The 21,673-nt window shown below is 44.9% G+C and overlaps 1 protein-coding gene across 2 annotated transcripts in view; it reads right to left on the bottom strand.

The window, feature by feature from the left end:
• necab2 (N-terminal EF-hand calcium binding protein 2) overlaps positions 1-21,673 on the bottom strand; it is a 76,872-nt gene that overhangs the window by 48,921 nt on the left and 6,278 nt on the right. For both annotated transcript variants that reach the window (XM_023827092.2, XM_023827091.2), the window contains exons 2-3: positions 19,765-19,789; positions 3,705-3,813 (exon numbers count right to left, since the gene is read on the bottom strand). In XM_023827092.2, coding sequence (XP_023682860.1) covers positions 3,705-3,813; positions 19,765-19,789 — 134 coding nt within the window. The remainder of the gene's footprint in view (positions 1-3,704; positions 3,814-19,764; positions 19,790-21,673) is intronic.

The following is a 21,673-nucleotide window of genomic DNA, read 5'->3' on the forward strand; positions in this document are numbered from 1 at the left end:
TGGTTTGCAAGAAAAGAAGTTTTTCAGCCAGATGACAAATTGTTAACTTACATTTGATGGGCACTGTGTGGTCAGCCAGAAATAAATATGTTTATGCAACGTTAATCAACAAATGTTGAGCCATAGGCTTGATTTCGGTGAACAGCCAATGGGGGAAGGGAGATATTGACATGAATGACGATACTGACAGATCACAATGACTTAAAAGCTTGCAGTTAGTCTGCTAATATCTGGCAGCTGATACAGGTTCAGCCTCAACATCCAGATGCAAAGATCCAGCATCTACTATCCTCAGACATCAAAACTGTCTTCCTATAGGTCTCCTCATTCACTGCGGCATGACTTTTCACATCCACACCAGACTCACTTCACATCTCCGTCACACTTTCTGTTCACTCCACCACAAAGTTATGGAAGGTGACAGAATCACTGCATGCATTTATAAGTAAAGCTTGCAAGTTCAATGCACACAATAAATATCTGACGTCCTTACTTGGCGGGTGACCAAGTCCATAGTCATTGGAGACAAATTCTCACAAATATCTCTGCTATTTCACTAGGACAGGTGAGGATGAGTAGCAAATTTCCTACTCTTATTCCTAACCCTTGCTTAGTCAGGGGGATCCGCTACATGAATGTCTCAATAATGTTACATCAGCAGAAGCTTTCCAGAACATCTAAGTGACTGGCTGACACACACTAAGTCATGCCTGGCCTCCTGGTCCCACTCCTCAGCCCGGTCTAGACGCTGACAGCAGGACTTGTCATTTAAATCTGCACTGGTTGGGTGACTTAGTGTTTCTCTGCTGCCTGACGAACTGCATGTGCAGCTCGCATGTAATCCCAGTGTCATGAGAGTCTCAAAATCAGGGATGCAGTAGGAGCATGGATACGCTACCAGAATCAGGGGGCCAGCGCTTGACACGGGCCCTGGGATACATAAAATAATACAATTAAATGATTTATGTTTTATCTACTTAAACCTAGAAACAATAAACATGCATTATCATGAATATCAAACGACTGATTAAGCCATGAACACAACCATGCATGAATGTTCACAAATGTAACGTACAGCTCTCCCACTAATGAATGGATTGATTCAAATACACCAAATCAGTCAACTGAAAAACTGAATGTGAAACCATGAGTGGGGGGAACTTTATACAAGGTGAGGTCGCACAATGGAGGTGGGGGCTCAAGGTGACGTTTTGTCGGGGACCCCAGAATTTCTAACTACACCTCTGCTCAAAATGTCCCAGGTGTTCCCCACCATAAACTGGCATCCCATCCAAGGGAATTCCCTGCTGTACTGAATCAGCAGGCAGAAGATGCTGAGATCAATCTCTACTACTGAGTTCTGGTCTCCAACTGATGAGCCAGGTGCCCAGATTCCCACTGCAGGAGGCACAGATAGTGATGATGAGGAGGAGAGGAAGAGAAATTAGTGGGGAATAAACCTAAAGAGAAGAGGAGAACCATCCACAGAGCCTGCAGTGCAGGGAAGGGAACATCTTTCCTTCACCATTGTTATGAAGCAGCTCTGAAGCTTACATGGCAAACAGGAGGCCTGGTTCCACCTGACTCTGAAACTAGCGCCGAAAGACATGCCTTCAGCCGTTCTGGACTACAGCTGCCCACCCTTCATTACCGTAACTCACTCACTACAATGTGAAAAGGAAGCAAAGACGACAGCAGGATGGGGAAGGAACCGTACAAGTGAAAAGTTCACCCAAGTCGGGCAGAAAACAGGAAACTTGTGTTTGGCTTCTAAAATATCCTAATGCAGGCATTCGTTGCAAACCTGTAGTACAGAATGTAACTCTGTAGACCAATAAAATACTGTTTTTAATAGTAAGGACCTTTAATGCTGGTTTTTATTACAACTTTTCTACCAGGTCAAATTAAACATTAACGAATGTTACCCATTTCTTTAGGGAGAAGATGTTTTATATACAGAAGGTGATATTTATTCATTTTGGGGAAAAATGCACAACAGCCATGCTTCATTCAAGATCAGTGATTAGGTCAAGACTTATAAGTATAACGAATGAAACATTTATACATTTGTATCATAAATGTATTTACAAGGACAACTGGAAAACATGCATATATAAATATATACATTTCTGACCTGGGCTGTGTGTCTATGTCCTGCCACAAGCTCTTCATTCTAAAACCGCAATCTTTAAGGTCTTCAAAAATGAAGAGATTTGAAACACCACGTCCCCTCAAAGGGAAAACTTCTCCTATCTCTCCGTTTTGGACAGAAGAGACACTGACCAAAAGCAATGAGGCAGCGTATGGATCAGCTGGTTAGTCCACTGCGCCTGTCGTGAGAAGATCACTGGTCCAAATCCCATGGCAGGCGACGTGGATTTATGGAGATGTGAGCAAGGCCCCTAACCCTGTTCCTTAGACTGGCTGACTCTGCTTCTTCTATTTTACTGTATATCACTTTGGATATCGCTTTCGATGAAAATGCGGGCTAAGCAGTAGTATGTATGGGAATGAAGGAGGTGGCTTTAAATGGAGGAGATGGCCAGCGGTAAGACCACAGAGGCCAATACCCCTATTACATGCCCTCCACCTCAGGAACCAGGAGCCAAGGAACCAGGAGCCAAGGAACCAGGAGCCAAGGAACCAGGCACTGCTGCCAAACTGGAAGATGCTAACGTGCACTGGACAGATTACAAGATAGCAACAAGCTACAAGTTGCTCTTTCCCTATTTTATGTTTATTGCACTGGCAACTGCAGCATCAGAATTTCATTATGTTCCTCTGACTTAAAACAGGCAGCCAGGCCAAAAAACTTAATTACCCAGAACCTCCAAAAGATTCACATAATCCCCACCACAGCCGGCCCACCAGTGGTCTGAGTGGGAACTGATCTCCCCACCCACACGTCAACCTGATCAAAAGCATCATCATCCCAGCCAAATGGTACAATAAAGGAGAGGAGAGGCGTGGGATTCCTATATCAGCTAACGCACTTGCTGAAGCAATCAGGAGAAGTTTGTAATACGCAGGATGAGGCTGTGGTCTCATTTGGTCAAAAGGAATACATGATAATTACTGTTGTCAGGGAGGTAAATGAAGAATCTCTGGATCATATATAGATTGGGCTCTTCATAGCTGCATGTCAATGCTTAGTTAGTGAGCTACGTCTAACTGACTGACTCACATTCCAGTTCCTCTCATTAAGGTACTGTAGCACTTCACATCTATATGTTCAGACCTGCAGGCTGATGTATAACAACTGTCCATTTGCTTAATTTCAGTCAAACTGATACTTATTCATTCATTCATCGAGCAGCCTCATCATTATCAAGATTATGGGCCACTACAGTCTTCAAACAGCAACTATAGTATGAGCTGTTTTGAATTTACATCAAACACCAACACAGCTAGGTGGATCCGGGATAGGAGCAGCATGAGGAGGTCTGAGGCATGCCGGGGGCGGGCGGGGGGGGGTCCGTTTAGCTTTGCAGTGCCCCTCTTCCTTTTGCTATGCAGGGTTATCGTTACCTATTGGGTTTATCACATTCACACTGCTCTGTTTTACTGTAAAGTCTGCTGAGGTCCCTCCACAAAAGCCCCATGTTAGAAGAAGTGACTATTTAAAAGATGTGCCCAGTTACTGAGGCTTCAAAGGGGAAACTTGGGGGGGGGGGATGGGGGTGGGGGAGGAGGCCACGCCTTACCTGGTGTTGTCCGAATCAATCGTGTGAAACAACTTCTCCAGCTCCTCCTCGTTCAGATTGCCATCCGAGAAGAAGGCCTGGAATTCGTCCAGGGAGAGCTTCCCGTCATCTGTGTGGACAGCAGATGCTGTGGCATCAGTGTCACCATAACAACCGCCAGGATCATTAACAGATCAAGCCCATCCAAATATTCTGGTGTGATCACAGTGATCCTGTGCCTTATCCACAGACAGCCTGCATCAGACGTCTGTCCAAAGCAGCGAACGCACCTGACATATCTGTATAAGATGTGCCGACACAGACTAACCATCACTCTTCCTTTTGCCCATTTTTATATAAAACGGGCATTTTTCCTAAGGCACCTTCAAAGAGTATGCAAGAGAGTATACAAGAGAGTATACAAGAGAGTATACAAGAGAGTATACAAGCCCAATGCCCTGCCCCCTCACCCCCAGGACCTGAACTATCACTTTTGTTACAAGTGGACTTTCTGCACATTCTCACTGCGGGCACATTTCTGCTCTTTGGTCCTGACAACATGGGTATTCCATTATATTTTACAGGTCATGGGGACCACACACAGCAACCACACACTGACGGTGGAATTTTATAGGAGGATCCAGGTCTCCAGAGCATCTCAGCTTCTGCCTTCCAGGTCCACAAAGTAAAATATTCATTACCGTACGTCCACCTTTCGAACAGCGTTTTAGCCATCGGATAGTCACTTACAAAGGAAAAAAGACTCCACACTGCCTATACATAAATGCAGAGATCGCTGAGCGCTGGCACTGTTAATGGATTGATTAAACAGCATTTGAAATCCATTCCTGTGAGCAGAGACAACCACCTGTATCAATTCCTGGAGACCACATGGGGTGGTTTGATATTCACAGTCATTATGAGCATCGATAATCTGGCATCTATAGCTTTGCTCTAGAGAAATGATCATGGATACAGTTGGTGCCCTTGCTGGCCTCAGCCTGTGAATCTCAGTGCATCGATTGGTCAGAAACAGCAATGAGATGGACAGGAGAGCATCTGTTAGCTGAAAGGATACTGATTTTCAGTCCACCACTGTCTGACTCCATCAGCTAGGGGTTGGAGGGGGGAGTGGAGAAATGGGCCAAGCAGTTCATTAAAGACTGACCCAGTTTACAGCTGTAGAAAGCACTAGAGGTTTTGGTTTTATTTTTTGAGGGGGTGGGAAAGAAGATGAGGAACATACTAGTAAAAGCAGATATTCCTGTCCTTTCTGGTCCATGACGTCCCATCAACGTCGCTTTTCCAAACGGTAACCATGGCGGCCAGAGCTCTCTCGTTTTATGAACTGAGAACTCCATTCTGATTGGCTGGAAGGCGTTCAAAGCCACTGATTCAATCCATGACATGTCTTTTGCTTTAAGTAGTAGTCTTATTAGGTTCTTGCTTTGTTTGGAGGATGTTCTGTAGCTCTTGTCCCAGTACTGCTTACACTGTTACCAGGGCATTTCCTTGGAAGCTCAGCTGACCTGCCTAGTTGACTCCTTATGAGCAGATCAGGTGTGGTTCAACGGAGACCAGGTAGGGTGGACAACTTGCAGGATGCTGGTGCGCTATGATCAGGGCTGCCTACCGCTGCTCTATACGGTTTATAGCTGACATTTTACTAAAGGCACTGAGGTTATATACCTGGCTAGAAGGTACAACAGAAAGACTAGGGTCTCCAGAGAGAGCCTACATGAGCCAGAGTGGGAAAGAGGCCCACAGTGAGGTTATGGTGTCACCCACTGAGAGTCTGCTGCACCCCCAGGATGGACGATGTGTTAGTGGGGCTGCGCACTTAAGACGTCGTTAGCGAGACCATGATTTTCAATTCGATTTTCTCAAGTTCCACAAGCAAAGCAAAAGCTTCTCGAGGGATCACATACGGATCTATTTCAGTTCCTCTCAGTTAAAATTAGAGTGTATGCTCTAGTGAAGTGTTATTCAAAAGGTTGAAAGTTTTAGTAAGATATGAATAATAGTAATCGGAACAGACAGAGTTGGAGAACCTGGACAACTTGGAGCGGTTCTGGTACAGATGATCAATGGAATGCAATTAGCACTAGTCCTCATATTGGAACTGAACAAAAATGTTCCCTTTTTTTTTTTATTTATTCTGGGTGCTTGTTGTCATGGAAACTAGAATGGTTCCATGGTTCCTTCATTACTCTTACTCCGCGCTCTTAACTGCTCGAACCCTTTGTTTTCTCACACTTCCCGCTTTCATCATTCCGACCCGAACTGCATTCTTAAAGAGAGAAATCTTTCATTTTCAAAATCCCCCTTCTCTTGGCGACCTGTTTCCCATTTATCTCGCCGGCCCAATGGACACATTTCTCTGCTTACGCGCTCGTGTGGAAATGTACTTAAAATACACCTGAGAAATACACAGAGGGAAATGTCCCTGCAGGTATGGGAGGGGGTGGAGTGCCACCAAAACAGAGGTGGGGTTTCTTCATGTGGCTAAGCAGCCAATGAGCCCTGTCCACACAGAGATGATGTTTGTATACAACTGGTTTACAGCTGGTCCTGGTTTAATCCTGGTCCTGCTGGCAGAGGCTACTCTGAGCATCAGGTTGCTTCCAAGTTCAAAACTTCTGAGACAGCAGCACTCAAGGATAATATGAAGCAAGAGATACTGGGAACGACCAGAAACCAGCAAGGTAAAGGGCAGAAGCGACTTTCTAATGCCAGAGATGACCGTTAACTTATCTGACAGTTCCTCATGAATCGTAGGATGACGTCACGTGACCTTCACAAGGAATGGGAAACATTAAGTGCAGGTGTGAAGTGCACTGCTAGGACAGGTCTTATCAGGCTCCTAGAAGCAGGACTGAAGTCCCATAAAGCAAGGAAGAAGCCCTTCATTAATGAGAAACGGAGAAGAGACAGGGTGCAGTTTGTAAAAACATGAATATATTATTCAGACCCATAAATTGAGAAATGAGTGAAACAAAAAATGTTGCTGTTGTCTCATTTTTCTCCAGAGTAGTAGCTTTCCAAAGTGCACATTAAACGAGGAGATTAAATGAACCAAGAGGCAAGAGCTCTACCTGAGAAGTCCAGCAAATATACCTGGACAAACCATGGACGAGAGACGGCAGCAGCCACAGACAGAGTAATCAGTCATTCTGACCTGCGTCAGCGCTGAGCTGCCTGATTATCCAGAGTCCGCAGTAGAGCCATGAGACACAGTGGGGCCTCGCAGCGTCTCGACCGGCCGGCCTGCACCATCGCAGCAGCGCAGAGCAAGACCATTAAAAGTCAGGGGACCCAGGGGACTCTATACTCAACTGATTGGTTGAAACAAAATCTTGGTCTGGATTTGTACTCTCTGGACCTGAAATTTCCACCGCTGCCTACTACACATTTGGGTGGACAGAGAACTTTGAAGCCCTTTTCCTTAGTTTCGGTGTCAGTGTAGTTACTGTGTCTTGCCTTTGTAGGGCAGAGCTGCCTGTAGCTGGAGAAGATTCTCAAAACTCCGGCTCTCGCACTGCTTTCTGTAAGTCACCTAAACCCTACTGGATGTGGTCCCCCAGATTTGTTACTTAAACTGTAACACAATCAGGACAAAGCTGCAGCCAAATAAACAGAACGCCGCTTGCCACGGATTAAGGGAGAAGCAGGAGGTGCAATTCAGCCCGAGCGCCGGAGGCCCTTCGGGGCCGGAAGCCCTCATCCGGGGAGAAACCAAATGATTCTGAAGTACATGTTTGTCCATTTACGTGCTTTACGGCTGCTGCAGAGTTTATGAGCCAATGAGCGTCGAGGAAAACACACTGTATGTGACAGATGTAACGGACTAAAGAAATCCAGCATTTAACGTTAAGACCTCAGGCAGAACTTTTTAAAACTGGTTCCATGAATTATAGATATTAACCCTGTAAGATGTCTGTCTACGGCCTAAAACTTAATTTCATGTGTAATCCAAGGGATGCTGGCCACCATATCACTGAAGCACTTCAACTAGTGTTCTGGCACCTTCCACGGGGTGCTTTCCATAGTGGCGGAGCAACTGACAGGAACCCAAATGAACCCGTCTGAAGTAAGAGGTGAACGCATTGCATGCTGGGAGGTTGCACCCTGCCCGGGTGCCATGACTTGTTGGCTGCGACGGTTCCCATTTCTGGGCAAACACCCCCTCAAGAACAGCCGTGTCAAGATACATTCCCCCTCACGTCACACCCCCGCCCTCCCACCTCACACGGTCACCCCGGGACTCTGGCACCGTGCCCTTTGGACCCCCACCCTTTCATCATCTGCCTCCCACAGAGCCACACGGCTCTGCCATCAAGTTACGGAGATTCTGGCCATGACGTGCCACCGGTGAAGTGCACAAAGAGACAGATTACGGGAGTTAAAGATGCACTCAGAATAAAGCCACTGTTACAGATTCCCGGGAAAAGAAAGGGCCATTTTGTTTCTTTGAGCAGCACAAAATGGGAACTGATTAGAGCGCACCGAGGCGGGGCACTAGCAGAAAAATGAACGCGCATCAGAAATGAAGGCTTAAAGGAATAACTTCAATATTGCTTACTGAGTATCTCTGTCAGGTGGGGGGGGCGGTTTAATAAATAAGAAGTTGTCAAACCAAGCAATCCCGTTTAACAGGGGAGAGTTGATCTATAGGTGGTTTAGCTACTTTTCCCCTAAATTCAGGTCCTAAACCTGTGTCCATTTAACCGGTAGAAGAACATCATCGTTACATTGTTTATAAATAGGACCCACAGCGGGATGTAAGGGAGGGCAGAGTAATCGCCAGTGCGGGGACTGCACACCCTAACCCATCTGTGCAATCTGCCCCCCAGTACTGAGAGAGACCACCGAGGGGATTCACCCCTCCTGACAGCTTGTCATTCATGTTAACTAACAGCTACTATATGTCCATGTCAATAATTTTATGTTCATATCAGTAATATTTGCATCAATTCTGCGCTTCAGCTGTTAGACAAGAAAGTAAGCTGCCCTTGGTGTGAACCCTGATCACTCAGCAATCAGGAATTTATCACATCCTTCATTTCAGAAGACATTCCTCATAGAATAAAATGCTTATTCTTTTTCAACATCCGCTTCTGCTGTCATTCACTCAAAAATGTAATTTAATGATCCCAACTAATACTAAAAGCGTTTTATTATGGGGACAATGACAATATCAATGCAATCTAATTTGCTTTTGATAAAACGTCATTCAGGGTAACAAACTATGGTCATTCGGTGTAACATATTTATGTAAGAATGAAACAACAGGCTACACTTATACTAACCTTTACTTATTACAATATATATGAGGAGATGTGATAGAACTAAATTTAAGTGCATTTTTAAAGAATTTCACTTCCTTACAAAAACTTCTTGCTAATAAATGGGTAAAACACAGTGGCTGAAAGGATATTGGGAAAAGTATAAAGAAAATTACAATTGATTAGTATCTAGCGGATACACTGTGATCCTTAAATACAGTCTTTTAACATGTAATTTAATTATTGTTACTTTTAATGTGCCTTCAAAGATTTTTGTTGTATATAAACTGCAGTTACAATGAATGGCGTTTTAGTGGGTGTCTTCTATAAATCAAGGTCTAACCTGTATTAGCCATTATTTTTTGCTCAGTAAATATTACAATTAAACAGGATACATTCTAACGTACAAACACACACACACACACACACACAAAGACAGCATAAACCAGAACACTAGTTAACATGAATCTAAATACCCACAACAAAGACCTTACTGAACACAGGTCTTGCTAACCACAGAGATCTCCTGACATGGACAGAGGGTGTCCTCACGCTACATTATATACACACATTTCATTTTATACATGATTCACTTTATGTTGGCTGTCCATTCCGAAGCACACAACAACCACAACCTTACAGAGACTGTCAAGATTCCAAGGTGGTAATGACATCCTGGTTGGTTCACATTTAAACCACAATTGCAGCTCGACAGACAAAGGGGTTAAAGTTCTGCCTGATCCTTGTCAAGATCTGTGGTCCATACTGCCAACAGGCCGCTGGCAAGATATACTGGCACTAGGACTGCCAGTCTCCAAGGAAAAATGTCCCTGTCGCCTGACAGAGATAACGGCACACTTCCAGAAGGTTCTCGTAGGATCCAGACTTTGACAAGGGCTTTGACAAGACACAACAATGCCTTTAACAATGCAGCCAAAGACATGATTTAATGAAGCCTTTACAAGATTCATGACCTCATTTCCTGGACCATTACGCCACAGGGGTGCTTCCCTGCACCGTCAGCATGAAGGTAGAGCGTTTCAGAGCTCGTCCATTTCCTGCTGCCACTGCCATCCTCTCCAGATGATGTACAGTATGCCATGTTCCGCAGCAGACCCATGCTTGAGAAAACAGAACCATAGGCTGGCAGGAGTTTCGGCAGCAAGACGAGCTCTGCGTGATGTCACATTACAGTACGAGATCTGCGTGATGTAACATTAGAGTACGAGCTCTGCGTGATGTCACATTACAGTACGAGCTCTGCGTGATGTCACATTACAGTACGAATTCTGAGTGATGTAACATTAGAGTACGAGCTCTGCGTGATGTCACATTACAGTACGAGCTCTGCGTGATGTAACATTAGAGTACGAGCTCTGCGTGATGTCACATTACAACATTCATGAATATGATGTTGGCCATGAAAACATGAAAACTGATGTGTTGGAACATAGCCAATCCAGAAAAGTAAGGGCCTAGATGGCAGAGGGAAGTCTCACCATTGCAGTAACCCTATGAATCAGAGAGTGGCCTGGAATGAACCCATCCTTCAGGTTTATGATTCTCCAGAAGAACATAAGAGTGATGATTTAGCAGACTAGTACAGGTAGGTGAGGGAACTGACATCACTTCTGTTTGTTAATGTTATGGCAAGATTCTTCACAAGCTTAGTTACTGTAGCCATATCACATGCGGTTATCCATCTGAATCTAAGCAGGTTTGGGCCTGGCCAGTACTTAGCTGGTCTCTTATCTATGAAAGCTGGGTTGCTGCAGGAAGAGGTGTCGATGTGGCCAACAGGTCAGCCCAACCTGCGGTCTGTGTAGATCCCAATGCCCCAGTGCAGTGATGTGGACACTGTGGTCAACAGGTCAGCCCCTCCGGTGGTCTGTGTGGATCCCAATGCCCCAGTGCAGTGATGTGGACACTGTGGTCAACAGGTCAGCCCCTCCGGTGGTCTGTGTGGATCCCAATGCCCCAGTGCAGTGATGTGGACACTGTGGTCAACAGGTCAGCCCCTCCGGTGGTCTGTGTGGATCCCAATGCCCCAGTGCAGTGATGTGGACACTGTGGTCAACAGGTCAGCCCGTCCAATGGTCTGTGTGGATCCCAATGCCCCAGTGCAGTGACGTGGACACTGTGGTCAACAGGTCAGCCCGTCCTGTGGTCTGTGTGGATCCCAATGCCCCAGTGCAGTGATGTGGACACTGTGGTCAACAGGTCAGCCCGTCCTGTGGTCTGTGTGGATCCCAATGACCCAGTGCAGTGACGTGGACACTGTGGCCAACAGGTCAGCCCGTCCTGTGGTCTGTGTAGATCCCAATGCCCCAGTGCAGTGATGTGGACACTGTGGTCAACAGGTCAGCCCGTCCAATGGTCTGTGTGGATCCCAATGCCCCAGTGCAGTGACGTGGACACTGTGGTCAACAGGTCAGCCCGTCCTGTGGTCTGTGTGGATCCCAATGCCCCAGTGCAGTGATGTGGACACTGTGGTCAACAGGTCAGCCCGTCCGGTGGTCTGTGTGGATCCCAATGCCCCTGTGCAGTGATGTGGACACTGTGGTCAACAGGTCAGCCCGTCCGGTGGTCTGTGTGGATCCCAATGCCCCTGTGCAGTGATGTGGACACTGTGCTGTAAAAATGGTGCCCTTCTTCGGATGAGATATAAAACCGAGGTCCTGACTCTCTGAGGTCATAAAAGATCCCTTGGCATCTTTTGAAAGAGTAGGGGGTGGAACCCCGATGTCCTGGGTAAAACTGCCCATTGCGGCCCTTTCAAATCTAGTCCCCTAATCGTCCCCTATGTCTAATTAGTGAATGTGTAGCCCCTTCACCACCTTAGCTACTGTGTGGTGAGCATACTGGCACAGAGTGGCTGCTGTATTATCATCCAGGTGGGGGCTACACAGCGGTGGGGGTTGAAGTGGCTCCCCATTGGTTCTGTACAGCGCTCGTAGTGTTGTGAAAAGTGCTATATAAATGTATTATTCATTCATACATTTACATTTATTATATTTGGCAGATGCTTTTGTCTTCTTCGTCCTCCTTTACATCCTATTACAGCTACATTTTCAGAATCCTCTCAGTTCTTTTGCGCGGTTTGCATTTCCAGAGTTCCCGGGGTACCCCATATGTGGCCAGATCTCTGAAATCAACATCCTTCCCATTCATGCGGAGTTCAGGGTTTAAATGCTCAACCCAAACAATCCCCACTCCCCGACAGCGTGATATGACAGGTCAGTTCGGATAAAGCATTTCACCATCTTCATGTTAAACAGCATCTCAACCTCAAACGTCATCTTGGAAACATAAATCAAATACGCTGATCAGGCAAAATATTATGATCACACCCACGTGAAGCAAATAATGGTGACTATCTCAAACATGAAGGTCTGAAGGTCTGGGATATATTAGACAGTAAGCTAACATACGGTACTTGTAGTCGGCATATTGAATACAGAAGAAATGGGCAAGGATAAAGATCCGAGAGAGACTCAAATAAGGTCCAGGTCATTACGGCCAGACGACTGGGTCAGAGCGTTTCTGAAACGGCGAGGCTTGTGGGTGCTTATGGCCAGCTGTGGTGAGCATCTACTGAGAGCGGCCTAAGGTGGGAAAAACCCTGAATCGCCAACAGGGTGCTGGGCGACCAGGACTAGTCAATGCAGGATGTAAGTGAAGGTTGGTACAAACCAACAGGTTGTGCTACTGTGGCACAAATGGCAGATAATGATGATGGGCAGAGGAGTAATGTGTTACGACACAGAGGGCACTGAGCCTGGCACCATATGGGTCTATATAGCTGTGAATCGGTCTTTTTGGTCCAAAGCATCCCACAGATACGCGACATGTACCCAGCACTCTATACCATGCACCAGAAAATGGGATTCATAGGACCAGACATCCTTCTTCCACTTTCCAAGGTCCAGTTCAGACAATTGTGTCTCCATTATGGGCATTTCTGACGGTGGACAGGGGTCTGCACGGGCACTATGACTGTCCTGTGGCTACACAGCCCCATGTGCGAAGCAGCTCGATGCCAGTTGTGTCACGTAAACGACACATTTTCACGTCCCTTTCTCACCACTCCTGAAGTTCACACAGACCCTCTTCCCCAACCCCCACCTTACCAAGAGCCAAAAACATTTTTACGTCCAAATATAACTAAACCGGCTTTCACACACAATGAAACTATCCTTCGGCAGGTCTGAATTACCACGGCTCACGCTCTCTCCGGCAGACGCGAGTGCCAGGATGCTGGGCTGTTCACACTTCATTCGTAAATCCATACTTCATACACACTTCATACACACTTAACCCATCTCCCTCCTGGCTTCCTGAATACACACGCTACCTGTTCAAACCAGTTCGGCATCAGTTATCCAATTAACTGGAAAATCACATCCTGGCCCATAGCTGAAACACAGAGCTTTAGCTGCAGGAACTCTCCGGAATGGTCCAGAACAATTTAATTCATGCTACCAATGAAAAAGGCTTAGAATAAAAAATACAGCTAAAGGCCACTCCCCTTTATTCTCTTTCACACGCAGTAATCTGTGTTAACCAACCAGCTGTAGCTCCTCCAGCTCCAGCATACAGGAACCTCACGGCTACGCGAGAGCCGGGGCCCAAAGCAGGCAGCTATAATCTCCACTCATGATCTGCACTGGCTGCTCCTCTGCACAGACTCAGTGTTTATCAAAGGCCCTCTGCGGGTCCTGCCCAATGCAGCATTACACAAGTGCTGGCTCCTTTTAAAATCTAAGCCAGTACCTCACCAAAGGAGCCAGGGATAGATTTTTCTTCCCCAGCCAAGAGAAACTTCAGCTACCTCTTAAATCTCAGGTTCATTTTTTTTTCATGGCTTGCAGATCAATTAACCAATTAAAGGAAAGAAAATGTAAGGGTTTAAAAATCAGGCAACAGCAACAGGACCTGGAGCTTGGGGGAGCAAAAGTCACTGGCACTTTGCTGTGGAAGGATAACTACACTGGGGATAACTGTAGTAGGAGTAACTGCACTGGAGCATAACTGTATTAGGAGTAACTGCACTGGAGCATGACTGTATTATGAGTAACTGCACTGGGGGATAATCGTATTGGGGGATAAGCGCACCGGGACATACCTGCACTGGGGGCAGTGGTGGACATTTCAGGTCCAGAAAGTAAAAATCCAGAATAAGATTTAGTTTCAACAAGCCAGTTGAGTACTCTGTGACTGACTCCTGCTCAACTGGTTGTCAGGTCAGGTTGGGGAGCATGCACTGGCACAGCGCGCTGACGTGCTCACCGCACAACGGAACACTTCAGGATCCCAGTTGGCGACCCCCCAGGCCAATATGTGGTCCAGTCACACCCTCCGAAAATGCCCATCTGCTGCAGCCAGGTGTCATACAGGTATGACCCTCCAAATTTGGGGGTTGCTGGCAGGATTGGCACTCCAGCCACCATAAAAACTTCACCCAACAGCGGACAGGACTCCTTTCTGCTCTCTGTGGGAGCAGCTCTGCTGCAGATCGGCACAGGAAGGCAACATGCAACATGAAGGCGATGGGCAAATGGCCTCAGGACCCCCGGGGGAGTCGAAACCGCTGGAGAGCCAACGGGGGTCAGGCCTGTTGGGGACTGAAACTGAGGTGCACAGCAGCACTACATTCCTAATTTGAGGCAGCCCATCCAGGTAGGTGCGTGGAATGTCTCTCAAACGATTAACTGAAACAAAATCTTGGTTGGGATTTTTAATTGTGGCACCTGGACTATCCACCTCTGATTGGGGAGTAACTGCACAGGGAGTAACTACACCGAAGACACGGGAGATACTGGCAGCACCTTCACATATAAACACACAGGCTGCTACTCCTACTGAAAGAGTACCAGAGGAGAGAGTCGGGCGGCGCGATGTCACATATCACCGGCCAATAATCACCAGGGCTTCGGATGATGGCCGAAAGCTTTTCAGTACCATACGGACATTTACTTACGCCCACAATTTGGTAAGCAGATTAGTAGTGCGCATAAAATATTAATGAGGTGTATTGCGACACCCAAAAGTTAGTAGTCTGTATAAATTTATGCCTTTATGTTTAATAAATTTCACTTTAAGCCACGAAAAGCACCAGCCACACCACCGACGTCTTTTTGCCTCGTTTATCCACAATTTCTCCTCCTTTAGAAGATGTTGAGGCTGCTGATCTGTCCCTTTCTTCACCTCCACTTCAGTGCTTATAAATAGCTTCCATGATTTACCCAAACTGTAGCATGAGACGTGCTCCGCAAACCGATTTTAACAAACACAAGCATAGGCCACATTTATACAGATTATAACTTTCGGTCGTCACAATACGCCGCTCATTAATATTTTACAATAAGTGCACTACTAATCTGCTTACCAAATTGTGGGTGTAAGTAAAAAAGTATAGTACTGAAAGGCCAGCGTCCAGACAGACGTAATCGTGATTACATCACAATGTGAAATCGCGCGGCAGTCTGCTCCTCATTAGATACTCCTGCGGCAGGGGGAATCCTGATTTAAATCCCCCACCACCATGGTCCCCACAGCGTGCTATGGGGGCAGCCCCTTCAGCATCCCTGCTGGCTACATGCTCGAAGCTGTGACAGGACACCTGGAAGCAGCAGTGGCCGAGGGGGACGGGGCAGCACTCCCACTGTGTGCAGGAAAGACTGCACAGCACATCCTGCTCCACAGCCTCCTGGTTTTTCCCACAAATAAAGATCACAAGCCAGGCATCTTCCAATTGTTGTGATGGATTGATGGAGGCGCAGAATCTGCTGCTGTCATGAGACGTGGCAGGTGAGGATCTGACACTCTGTGTGGGATGATTGATTTTGTAATAAGTTGGGGCTCTTAGAAGCCGCCTTCTGTATGGGATTGCAGAGTGATGGTTACACTGTAAAATGAATGGGCAAAATTCGAGGGCTGACAGGAAAGAGACGCTACACTTTACAATGACAACTGCAATTTTATAGCCAAACACTGAAGTGGCTGAAGTTACATGTGGTCACTAAACCGATTTAATATCAGTTGACACTAACATATATTACCAATTACCTTTAAAAAAAAGCTTTAATGGTACATAGATTTTAGTTATAATGAATAATACTAATTTTAAGAGTAAAGACAATGCATTAATTGAAAAATATCAAACCAAGAACATAAATGAAATGTATTTTAATAATGAATAAATATTTATATAACCATCGTCTTGACAAACGACTGCATTCTGAATGAAAATGTGTATTAGCCCAGATATTGCTGGGTTCACCAATCACCTGCTGAATTACCCAACCTGATACAATAATTTTCATTTTTAATTATTTTAAAACACAATTAGAATCTTTCAAAATTAAAATCTTTCCTACCCTGTGGTTCATTATGGCGAATAAAAACTTTCCTATTATGACCAGAAGAGTAATATTACTCTGTATCACTGCTAGGACATGTGCGAATTTCAAGAGGATTGTAAATGCTTCTGAGAACCCGATTGGTCACACTTGGCCCAAAGTGTGGTAGATGACATCACCCGCCGAAAGTCTCATTTGTTTCCATGTCCTCTCAGCTAAGCGCTTACCCCACCTACATGAAGCCAGCCTTGGATTTCACTACATTTACTAATGTACAGCTACAGCACACATTTTGCATTTCACATTAAGTGCCCACAAATGGTGCTGCCTCACCCTATTTATGTTCTGAAGCCCACAGCCCAGCCTATTTCGGCCCTCAAAGTAGTCCGTAACACATGCTGTTTACACTGGCACAGCAGTGAATGGTGTGCAAGGTATTGACCTAGCAATGTGCTATTAAAACTGGTACTGGTGCTGTCACGCCCCGCTCTGTCCGCTCCTAGTGTGTGCCACGCCCCCTCATTATCCACGTGTGCTTTCCCGATTGTGCCCAGCTGTTTCCTGTTTCGTTTGCCTAGTCTTGTGCATTTAGTCCGTGTCTCAGTCGATGTACCCCAGATTTGTCATTGACATTCGTCCATGTGCTTCCCCCGGTCCTGTCACCCGAATAAATCCCCGTTAATTCAACTTCCTGGCTCCTTTTCCCTGCTTCCCTGCTCGCCTTCATCCCGTGACGTGACAGGTGCATTAAGGCATGTTTTAACTGGCTGAGCATAACATTCAGACCCCTGCCATTGTATCCTCCTACCCAGGGTTGCAAAGGGATGAAAAATTTATGGAAACTTTCCATAAACTTTCCATGGGAAGTTAACTGGAGAATTTTCGAAATACTGAACTCCACGTGAGATATCAGATACAGCAAAGAAAGCAAACTGTGTGAATAATACATAATAGAATATTATGTTTTGATACATTTTGGTATGTGGTTTGATACAGATGCTTATTTTGGGATGTTTTCACACACTCAATTACAAGCGCTTGGTTTCACAATGATATCACTATTAGTGCTGTCAAGATGTTTTTTTCCAACTACATTTAAGTTTCCTGTTATAGGCTAATTTTGCTAATTTCCAGTTTATTCCCATATATTCCTATTAATTTCCATGGAAAGTTTCCAACTTTGAAAATTTCCTGAATCTTGCAACCTACTCTTACCCTCCAAAGGTGTCCGATCCCTGACCCTGCACTCCTGCGGGAGGGATGGAAGATGCTCAGAGTGCTGAAAGTCGGAATGGTCAATAGACTTTACTGAAGTTCTTTTGTATCATCAGTAGCTATCAACGGCTAGCAACAAGCTAACACGCATGAAATACTGATTGTCGAAAAGTACTCACTCCACAGCGAAGGAATACGGAAATGGTAGAGGGGTCACGACAACAGCATCGCTGAATCGTTTCTTGGTGGTTGAGGAATCTTTTAGGAGAAATAATTATAAGTTGCCACTGAGCCTCTGTGAGATAATTAACATAATGCTATGTTTTTCAGTGACAATAACTAGAGGCACAGTCATGCCACCAATTCTAGTATTCTGACACTGGATTACCACTACCGACCAGAGAGGGCGCTCCAGGAGCAGCTCCCAAGACCCAAACGTGTCTGCAATGAATAAAACATAAGAACTACCATGAAGAAAAATACATCCGTTCTGCTTTTCAAATGTGTGTGTGTGGGGGGGTGGGGGCAGTACATTCCCATTCCATGGACGCACTCAGTGACAGGGTGTGTTCATCATCAATAAAACACCGAAATGTCCATCCTCTCTGCATACATACACCGGTAAAGAACAACTCAGTCCACTGACATTTAGGCACTTTGAGCGGCTGCAAAGACTCAGTGCTGCTTTAATTCTGCTCCGCTTGGTAAAACGAAAGGATTTCTCTGTGGCGGCGTAAGCATTTTTGGAGAAAGAATTTAAAATGGTCATCAAAACTAAAATTCCCATTGCTGGCCACTTATCAACAATTACCGTGCCTTCCCTCCTGCAGAGGCCTTATTTTCAAAGGGTTTTAAAAGAGGAAAGGTTACGAGACTGATAAAGAGAGTCTTGTCAGGGAAGCTTTAAGGTGCACGCAGCTCTTCACTACTCCAGGCAAAGCCAGTAGCCCTCGCTGTATGTGCAAATTCTCAGGAAGCGTTTATATGTGTCCACGCTGCTTGAGCAGCGAAATAATGCCCCACACTTGTATCCCAGCATGCACTGCACATCTTGTCATGTATTTAGAGTCAATGTAGAAGACGACCATGCGGCCTACCTTCACGGTACGTGGGCAGACTAGTGAGTGGGTGTTGCAGACACCCACAATTAGAGCTCCCTCAAAGAGAGAAGGCTTATCCTCTCTTTACTCTTACAGACATCACTGCGGAAAGTTTACAGCTACACGCAAAAATGAACTTTACTTGTTCTCTGTATCTGACGGAATGACACAGCAGCAAAGAAAATGAGAACTATTCTTCTTGTCTGTGAAACTTAGTCCCACCAGAACGATGAATTCTTACCCACCTGTCACTTAGTGCTTAGAAACACACGCAGAAACGCTTCCAAATCTCAACCATTAACAAACACAGCTAAATGTTTAGTGTTTTCCGAACTAGGTAAACAAATAAAGCTCAACTAAAGTAAGGAAACAGTGAATATATCAATGAATCTGTGTGTCCCAGGAATAAATTAAATGTGTGTGTGTGTGTGTGAGGGGGGGGGGGGGGTTGTCAAACCATATTTTCCCTAACATTTACATTTGACTGTAGAAGATTAAAAAACACTGTGTAATGTAATCTTGATAACAGAGGGGGAAAAATGCCAAAGCAAATATTCCCAGCTTTCACAGTACACCAAATTCTAAACGTATCACATTAACAGAATGTACTATCTATCTTGTCATGAAATTTAATTTAATGTAAGTTCTCTAGTGGATGGGTGGGGCGTCAAACTCTTCCAGGCGTTCTCCTTGTTAGCTGGGGAACAAGCACCACAGAGGGAACCGATGACAACTGTATTAGAACTGGCCTTCATCACCCTAGAACACATACTGTACCAACCCCTGTGAAGTTGGAAGTTAGCCACACAGACAGTTTTAAACGAACTGTCAGATTTTTCTGGGCAAACTAGACACCGATCCCACCCCCGACCCCAGTACTCTTGCGTTTGAACCTCCATTATTCGTGTCAACGAGCACAAGTCCCAGTTGTGCACTGAGGCACCAGGGCAGTGACCATTATAGTATAAGGGTGCTCAACGTACAAGAGGCTCCCACTGGGGGAGAGGAAACACACATCCCAACAGCATAAATCAGAACAGGCATGTAAAGAAAGTCAGAAACATGACTGGGCACTAATTAAACTGCTCAGTCAGAAATATATATAGAAATGCATGCTTACCATCCTTATCTGCTCTTCGGAAAATCTGGGGGAAAAAATGACAGCATCGGTCAATAATCCATTGCAGGCAACATCGAGAACCCCACACAGTAAATTCCATTAACTGACACAACAACACACTTTTATAGTGCGGAAAATTGTTTTTCTAATTAAAACGATGAATGGAGTCTTCACAGGAAATTCGGCCTCAACTATGGAAGAATTAAGGTCTCGACAGCGGAAGACAGTACAAAGAAAACCATCACTACCAACAAAATCCATAACTCAAACACATAAATAAACGCCTGACACATGTTTTGGTATCCCTGTCCATCATTCTTACTAGATGACAAACCATATCAAATTTATATCAAATGTCATGTTGTATATATGAATCAATATTCAGTGAGTTAGACAGGTTATAAATTTGCCATATTGATCATTATTCTCAAAAGAATCTAGATAATCAATATTATATTAAATGCAAGTCAAAAGTATTTGATTAATTTTTACAATCAAAACAACTAAGACAGCTGGTGTGTTACTCGGGTTTAATGACATATGGCCAAACTCTGTGATTTACGGCATTATTATTCTCGAGAGGACATTGGCCATTCAATCATTTATTTATGTTCTACCAAAGCATCCATGGTTCCATTAACACCTGTTTTCAGTCTTTAGTCATTTATTCAAGAGCTAATCGGTATTCATTCATTCATTCATTCATTTGAAATAGTCACAACATAACTACCATGCAAAAGATTTTTTATCCCATGTTACACAAGTGATACAGCTGAAACCAAATGCAATTCATTTGATCCAGACAAATGTTAATAAAACCATTACAATGAGAGCGGTGAGTCGTAATTAGCAGGGTCCAAGCTCCGTTATCCAGACGAGGACCTCTCAGCAAATCAGACAAATTACATTTATATGCCAGCATAGGCTGCATATAGCAATCCAGTGCCCCCAACATTGTTCCTGATTGGTCATTATCATGCATGTAAAATGGCTGCTGAAACCCAGATATAAGACATGGTGCACCAATCTGACGCCATCAGCCTCCAACACCATTCTGTACTGGCCCCTCAAATTTGGTGAAGATTGGGCATAGCATTCATTTACATATCTATCCAAAGCAACGCACAACTGAGGAAGTGGGGTCAGACTGGAGAAATTGAAGGTCAAGTGCCATATTCAAGGCCCCAACAATGACATCACTCTGCTGGCCCTGGGATTTGAACCATCAACCTTCAGATTACAGGCACAAAACCCTGAGCCATGTAACACCCAAATTCACAAGTCAGAGCTCATCATGTAGAACAAGTGCAGTGAAGGTACAATTTTGGCTAGTGGTCGTCCTGTTCATAAAACTCAACATTTTTAAAAATAATTATTGGTGAACTTAGTCTCCTGATTCTTCCAAAATTACATTTGTGCAGATCAGGTCAAGTTATGACCAGTTTGCAAAAGTAGGCTTTGCAAATTATGCAATATAAAGAAGAAATGTAATAGCTTCTCTGTTTGGAAAGGGCCGTAGCATCTGGGGAAAAATAATTAGGGGCACTTTGTTTGATGGGGCACAATGTAGTAGTTAGAACACCCTTAATTAATGCATTAATTAACCAGAAACTAAGTGTTAGTTGTGTACTGATCCCATGTCTGTTCATCATTAATCAATCATAGCAGTTCATGCATATCGTGCAGTTACAATATTTGTTCATGATTTGTGCTTGAGCAGTAACTGAGTTACTAAGTTACTTGCGTCCCTCATGTGAAGTGTTAGCAAATAATTTTGTCTGTAAAACTCATGGATCAAGAGATACAGCCGATAATATACACTCACCTAAAGGATTATTAGGAACACCATACTAATACGGTGTTTGACCCCCTTTCGCCTTCAGAACTGCCTTAATTCTACGTGGCATTG

The sequence above is a fragment of the Paramormyrops kingsleyae genome, chromosome 13 (assembly GCF_048594095.1).
Source record: "Paramormyrops kingsleyae isolate MSU_618 chromosome 13, PKINGS_0.4, whole genome shotgun sequence".
In the NCBI taxonomy this organism is placed as follows: domain Eukaryota; kingdom Metazoa; phylum Chordata; class Actinopteri; order Osteoglossiformes; family Mormyridae; genus Paramormyrops; species Paramormyrops kingsleyae.